Genomic DNA, 6,877 nt, shown 5'->3' on the forward strand with positions numbered 1-6,877 from the left:
TTTTTTTTTTTTTTTTGAGATAGGGTCGCACTATGTAGCTTGGAACTAATGTGGACCATGTTGATCTCGAACTTGCAGAGACCCCTGAAATGTGCATCACCATGACCGGTTACAATTTGCTTTAGTGTGAACGTTATAACTGACATGCCAGGTGACAATGCATGTAGGATCAGTTTTCCACAAGTTCAGGAGTTTGGGGAAGCAGATCCCAGGCCAAGGAGCTGCATGTGACAGACCCATGCCTTCCTCAGGAGCTTCCTTCCTTGGCCTTGTCCCTAACCCTTTCTTTCTTTTTTTTCTGCAACTGAGGACTGAACCCAGGGCCTTGCACCTGTTAGGCAAGCACTCTACCTCTGAGCTAAATCCTGAGCCCTCCCGACCATTTTCTTGATGGCCTCTGTGCAGTGGCTTACTCTGGTAGAGTGTGAACTTCGGCCACTCATCCCAGCCACAGGAGAGCCTGGTCTGCACGCACGGGGTTGCATCCTTGGCTCTCCCAGGAGGGCTGCCTACTGGAGAGTCTGCCCAGGCTTTGCCTTGCTGTCATTTCACTTTTTATATTTTGGTTTACTTACTTATTTTTGACAGTTTAAGCAGAAGTTTATTTAACAAAGCAAATGTTCCAAAGACAGATTGGAGTAGGCTGCCCCAAGGCAGAGCACCCCTTTTTTTTTCCAGAAGAAGAAAAAGAACAACAGGATCTCACTATATCACTCTGGTAATTCTGGCTAGTCTGGAACTCACTGTGCAGACCAGGCTGGCCTTGAATTCAGAGACTGACCTACTTCTGTAGCCCAGGCTGACTTCAAAGTCTTGGCACTCCACCTGCCTCAGCCTCCTGAATATTGAGGTAGCAGGCTTGCATCACCACACTGGTAGGTCTCTGCTCCTGGTGTCTCTGTCTGTATGACTGGGATCTCTTGCTACGTGGCCTTTGGGGGCCTTCAGCATTTCCACATCCCTGCACGTCAGCGGCAGTGGGCATGTGTTCCTGAAGGCTTTTTGCAGGGCTAGGCTTTTGCTTTGGTCCAGTCATGGGATCAGGAGGTGTGGAGTTTTACACCAGAGTTTTGATACCCCGCTGCTAGGCAACCGCCCCCCCCATCCATTGGGACTGGACCATCTTCTTTGCTGCTCCCACCTGCTGGGAAAGACTCCAAATCAAAATTCCAAAAAGCCTTGATTTGGGGAGATAGGGAGTGAAGCCAGCCATGTTGGCCCACATCTGCAATCCCAACATGAGGCTGAAGCAGGATTGCCATGAGTTTGAGGCTAGACTGGGGTATATATTGAGACACTGCCTGAAAAGCTCTTTCCCCACCTGGTGTCTAACAGCCCACAATAAGATTGGCATGCCAGCCTTCTTTAGGTGTGTAGGCTATGGGGTGGAATGCATTTCTCTGTGTGTAGCCGTTACCATGTTTTTGCTTGCAGCTGTTGCTCCATGTGCTGAGCTGAGCTTGTGGCTGCATCTGAAAGCGCCTGCACGGACAGCAGGTGAAGGCTGTCTATTCTGTCTTTGGGGGAGGGTGTGTGTGTTGAGACAGGGTACTGTTAAGAACCCGACCTGGGGGCTGGAGAGATGGCTCAAAGGTTAAGAGCACTGACTGCTCTTTCAAAGGTCCTGAGTTCAATTCCCAGCAACCACATGGTGGCTTACAACCATCTGTAATGAGATCTGGTGCCCTCTTCTGGCCTGCAGGCATGGGGAGGCTGAACACTGTGTACATAATAAATAAATCTTTAAAAAAAAAGAAAAACAAAACCCGACCTGGTTGGCACCATATGGCTCAAGCTTGGCTAAATCTCATGAGATCCTCCTGCCTCAGCCTCCCAAGTGCTGGGATTATAGTGATGAACCCCATGCCCAGATTTTAGTCTGCATTTTCCTCTGTCTGTTGCTAGCTTGTAGGCCTTGGGCTGCCTGGATGTGGCTGTGATTTTCCTCTGCTGCCTGGAGGCTCCCTATTAGAGCAGTGCTTCTCACCCTTCCTGATATGTGCTCGTCATCACAGCTCTTCATGTTGTGCTGACCCCAACCCTACAGTAGTTTTATTGCTATTCATAACTGTAATTTTGCTAGATATGAATTGTAATGTAAATATCTGTGTTTTCCTGTGGTCTTAGGCAACCCCTGTGAAAGGGTCATTTGACTCCTTTGGGGGTTGTGACCCACAGGTTGAGAACCACTTACTAGATGGATTTAGAATTTAAGGCTAGGACTGGTCTGTTTCTGCAGGTGTCCTGTCTGCACACCCTGGTCTATCCCCCAGCCCAAGGGCAAGGTCTGCACGTGACCAGCATTTCCTGGAATGCTACAGGCTCTGTGCTGGCCTGTGCCTATGGCCGGTGAGTGACAGCTGGGGTGGGTGGGAAATAATGGAGGTCCCAAGACTTGTTTGGGCCTCTGTTTCATTAGCTTCAGGGTAAAGGGTTCGGTAAAGAGCAGAGGGAGGGGCTGAGAGCCCATGCCTCAAGTCTACCTACCTGGCATTCAGCCCTGAGCTCATGCTGGCCACCAGCCTTTACTCTGGTGTCTGTTGCTGGATGCTCTGTGGTCCTATTCACTAATGCATAGTTGCACACTTGGGGTCTGAGGACCCTTCTCCCTACCATGGGGTCTCACTATGTAGCTCAGGATGGCATTGGTCTCTTTATCTTTCTCAGCTTTCCAAGTGTCCTCTGCTCACAGTGGGCCATTGCCCAGCTCCAGGGCAGTCTGCATGTGAGTAGTGTTGTCTACATGTTACACATGTAACACCCTGGGATACAGACAGGGACCTGAAGTGACTTCACACCTGTGCTTTTCAGTGCCAGAGGAACTTGTGAATATACCCATCGTACAGAATCTGGGCGTGAAGGGGACACAGGCTCATTTTTATGGGGGTTAGCGGAGCAGAGGTGGAGGTGGTGATGGGAGCTCGGAGGACACTCAGGCATGTCCTTGTGCAGGCTAGATGATGGGGACTGGAGCACGCTCAAGTCCTATGTGTGTACCTGGAACCTGGACCGGCAAGGCCTGAAGCCCCAGCAGCCATCAGTAGTTGTGGAGGTGCCCAGTGCCGTCATGTGCCTGGCCTTTCACCCCACACAGCCCTCACACATTGCAGGCAAGTGCTGAGCCCTCCCCAGCCTCCTCTCTTATGGTCAGGACAGGACACCTGGGAGTCGATGAGGTGGTCCTGGCCCTCTGGCTTGTCTGTAGCTGGGGATAATCTGCCTGCTTAGAAGGAGTCATTTGGAAGGGGCGGAGTCTGGCTGTGCAAGAGGCAGGATGAGAAAAAAGGGGGATAAAGAGGTGGGCTGCCCTCAGTGCTGACAGCGGATGCCCCTGCTGGAGGGATAGGAGACTGGGCACGGTCCCTGACTGCATGGCATGAAGGGGTTGCTGGGTGTGGCTAATGTGATCTGTCCCCACAGGGGGGCTGTACAGTGGTGTGCTGATGTGATCTGTCCCCACAGGGGGGCTGTACAGTGGCGAGGTGCTGGTTTGGGACGCTGGCCGCCCTGAGGACCCGCTGCTTTGGCGCACTGGTCTGACTGATGACACCCACACAGACCCTGTCTATCAGGTCAGGAGCCACTCCCACACCCTTGTGGGGGGCACTAGCATCAGCTGCTTCAAGGAGTTGGTGGTTAGATAGCTTCCTGGGCATTCCTGGAGCGCCAGTCTGAGTCAGCTCCCCACTGCGTACCCTCTAGGGCACAGGCTCTTCTCAGCCTCCCACACAGGTGGCCTGGAGAAGGGACACAGCTGCAGGGGAGGCTGACACTGGGGACACGCCTTCCATTCTGCCTGTGCTCTGTCGTCACCTCAGGTACTGTGGCTGCCTGAACCCCGGCACAGCCATCGCTTCCAGGTGCTGAGTGCAGCCACTGACGGGCGGGTGCTGCTCTGGAGGGGCAGCGGCACCGGGCAGCTGCGGCTCTCCAAGGGCTTTGCTCTGGCCGTGCAGCAGCTGCCTCGGAGCACCAAACTGAAGAAGGTAAGGACCTGGGCTCAAGGAAGCTGGGCTCTGGGAGCCTGTCTGTTCTTCCCTTTGCCTGCTGGCTGTCAGAACTTAACTGTCACTGCCACTTTCCCACAGCCACCCCGTGGAGAGACCGAGGTGGGGGTGACATCAGTGGCCTTCTCCAGCTTCGACTCCAGCCTTTTTGTTCTGGGCACAGAAGGTGGCTTTCCCCTCAAGTGTTCCCTGGCAGCAGAGACAGCTGCCCTCACTCGGATACCCAGCTCTGTGCCCCTCAGGGCCCCAGTGCAGTTCACCTTCTCTCCCCATGGTGGCCCTGTGTACTCTGTGAGCTGTTCTCCCTTCCACAGGTAGGGACATCAGCCTGGGCTTGCCACTCAGGCACAGGGAAAGAGGCCCTGCCACAGGCTTTAACACCAGCATTCTGATTCTTTGCACTTTGGTATTTGGTCCCAGGACCTGCCCCATTTTTAACAGCTGTGCAGGCCAAGGGCATTTTCCACAGGTAGACTGCCGAGGAGGTGATGGTGGCAGCACCATGTAGACACCCTTTTCTGCACTGTCTAGGAATCTCTTCCTGAGTGCTGGGACCGATGGCCATGTCCACCTGTACTCCATGCTGCAGGCCCAGCCCCTGACCTCACTGCAGCTCTCTCACAAGTACCTGTTTGCCGTGCGCTGGTCCCCTGTGCGCCCTTTGGTTTTTGCTGCTGCTTCTGGGGAAGGTACGCAAGAGCCACAAGGCCTGTCTTAAGTGGAGGGGTCACGTGGTGAGGATGGTTTTTATCCCGGCTACTGGCACCCACCACAAGGAACACAGGAAAAGTACACGTCACAGCCTCTCCCAGCTGTGGTTTCTCTTTTCTGGACTTTTCTCCCTGCAGGTGATGTACAACTGTTTGATCTCCAGAAAAGCTCACAGAAACCCACAGTTTCCATAACACAAACCCACGATGGCAGTCCTGTCTACTGTCTTGAGTTTAACAGCCAGCAGACTCAGCTCTTAGCTGCTGGTGATGCCAAGGGCACGGTGAAGGTGTGGCGGCTGAGCACAGCCTTCACGGAACAAGGGCCCAGGGAGACGGAGGACTTGAATCAACTGGAAGCGGAAGTAGCTACCTGAGGGCCACAAGGAGCAGCAGGGATGTGGTATCCCAAGTTGAATAAAGAGGAACAAAAGTTTTTAGGGGGAGAACTGAGTCCTTTATTTGTCTTTTACATGAAAACAGAATTTGGGGAGGGAGGAGAGAGAATAAAGAAGATGAACCAGCTGCTTTGATTTTAAGTGGGAATGAGGGCAGCTGGCTGTGCAGGGTTTGGGTCCCACAGCAACATGGCGATTGTGATTGGACTGTAAGCGGTTTACTGAAGCACCATTTTCTACCAAGTCTTACCCCAAGCTAAGCAGGCCTACGGTTACACTGGAAAGTAACATTGTCTGGAATATTTTCCTTGAAAGCACAGAGGAAGTGACATGCAGCAAGGTGACAGCAGGGCAGGCAATGTGGGTCAGGCTCACCTCCGAGCCAAGGGTCAATTCACAAAGAGTGAGCGGGTGAACTCGACGTAGTCGAAGGCAGTGGGGAGTTCACGGCCTTTGCCATCCACATAGGGCTTCATGTGGGAGACGCAGTAGTCAGCTTGTTCCCGGGTCAGGTTCTGGAGGGGAGGTGGTACGGTCAGCTCAGCCATGACAAGTGCCCACAGGTAAGGGGTTGTTGGGCCAGGCCAAATCGGCCAGCAGACACAGGCTTCCTGACTGTGTGTGGGGTGGTGCCCAGGAGCTCTGGCCCTTCCCAAGGTCCTACCTGGTAGAGCTCCTCCTTAGTCACATAAGGCTTGCCCTCAGAGCTGAGGGCCCGGAAAGCGCTCTCAATCTCTTCACTGGACTTGACATTCTCCGTTTCGCGGCTGATCATGAAAGCCATGTATTCTTGCAGGGAGACATGACCATCCCTACAGGAGGCAGGTACAATGAGCAGGGTGCTCAGAGGGAGGCGAAGACTGTCCTGTCCCCTTTCCTTTCAGCTTACCTGTTGGGGTCAACGGTGTCCAGGATTGCTTCAAACTCGGGGTCAGGCTCTCCTTCCTCTACCATTGGCAGGTCGTAGCCCAGGGAACGAAGACAGGATTTGAATTCCTGATGGTTCAGCCGGCCAGACTTGTCTTTGTCAAAGTGTCTGTAGAACAAAGCCCAGGGCTCAGCATATGGTCCCTGCCTCCCATCCACCCTCGGCCAAGGTACCTGGGCCATACTCACTTGAACATCATGCTGAATTCCTTGAGGGCCTCCTCGGTCACGCCTGTTGTGTTCCTAGAAGAAGAACAGAAGTAGGGAGCAGGCCTTCCGTGCAGAGGTGACATCTTCTTCCCTCCTGTGCCAGTCCCTTGTTGACAGCTGTACCCTGGGTGGTCCCGCACCCTGGCCCGGACCCTGGTACCTGGCCTGGATCTGCTGCTCCAAGTTGTGCTGCATGCGCATGCCCAGCTGGTCCAGCTGGTCCCACTGCTGGGCCAGGCCCACAGTGCTGTGTTCAGTGTACTTGTTGTCCAGGATGAGGGCTTCCTCCATGGCAGCCCCCAGGTCCTCAATTTTCTTCAGCTGACTTCTCATGGCTCGAATCTCTTGGTGCTTGCGCTGCCGGGAACAAACCAGTGTGAGATGGGGACGCCTCAAGCCCCAGAACCCAGCTGAGATCTCCCAGGGCCAGAAAGAGTCAGGAAAGGAGAGTGGGAGGGGGGTAGGATATGGAGGGGAAAATCTTCATAAAGCAACTGGCAGAGGAGCCAATAAAAATGCGATGTGCAGCAAGGACCTCTTGGCCTCTTCAAATAGGTTCCCTTACAGCAGCTGGCAGAGACTTTCTCAAAAAGAAGCCCCAAGCTGGTTTTTTTTTTTTTTTTTT

At 53.6% G+C, this 6,877-nt stretch overlaps 2 protein-coding genes across 6 annotated transcripts in view; one reads left to right on the top strand and one right to left on the bottom strand.

Moving 5' to 3' along the window:
- The window catches only part of Wdr34 (WD repeat domain 34), a 19,626-nt gene extending 14,495 nt beyond the window's left edge, over nt 1-5,131 (top strand). The window contains 7 exon segments of the mRNA XM_005346155.2: nt 2,240-2,349; nt 2,953-3,110; nt 3,463-3,572; nt 3,819-3,986; nt 4,089-4,321; nt 4,539-4,696; nt 4,856-5,131. Of these exon segments, the coding sequence (XP_005346212.1) occupies nt 2,240-2,349; nt 2,953-3,110; nt 3,463-3,572; nt 3,819-3,986; nt 4,089-4,321; nt 4,539-4,696; nt 4,856-5,094 (1,176 nt within the window). The 3' untranslated portion in view covers nt 5,095-5,131.
- Nucleotides 5,132-5,151: 20 nt separating this feature from the next.
- Sptan1 (spectrin alpha, non-erythrocytic 1) overlaps nt 5,152-6,877 on the bottom strand; it is a 72,847-nt gene continuing 71,121 nt past the window's right edge. For all 5 annotated transcript variants that reach the window (XM_005346158.2, XM_026790095.1, XM_026790093.1 and 2 more), the window contains 5 exons: nt 6,413-6,609; nt 6,232-6,285; nt 6,005-6,151; nt 5,780-5,927; nt 5,152-5,630 (listed from right to left, as the gene is read on the bottom strand). In XM_005346158.2, the coding sequence (XP_005346215.1) occupies nt 5,505-5,630; nt 5,780-5,927; nt 6,005-6,151; nt 6,232-6,285; nt 6,413-6,609 (672 nt within the window). In that variant the 3' untranslated portion in view covers nt 5,152-5,504. The remainder of the gene's footprint in view (nt 5,631-5,779; nt 5,928-6,004; nt 6,152-6,231; nt 6,286-6,412; nt 6,610-6,877) is intronic.

Source organism: Microtus ochrogaster, chromosome 4, assembly GCF_000317375.1.
Source record: "Microtus ochrogaster isolate Prairie Vole_2 chromosome 4, MicOch1.0, whole genome shotgun sequence".
NCBI classification, from domain to species: domain Eukaryota; kingdom Metazoa; phylum Chordata; class Mammalia; order Rodentia; family Cricetidae; genus Microtus; species Microtus ochrogaster.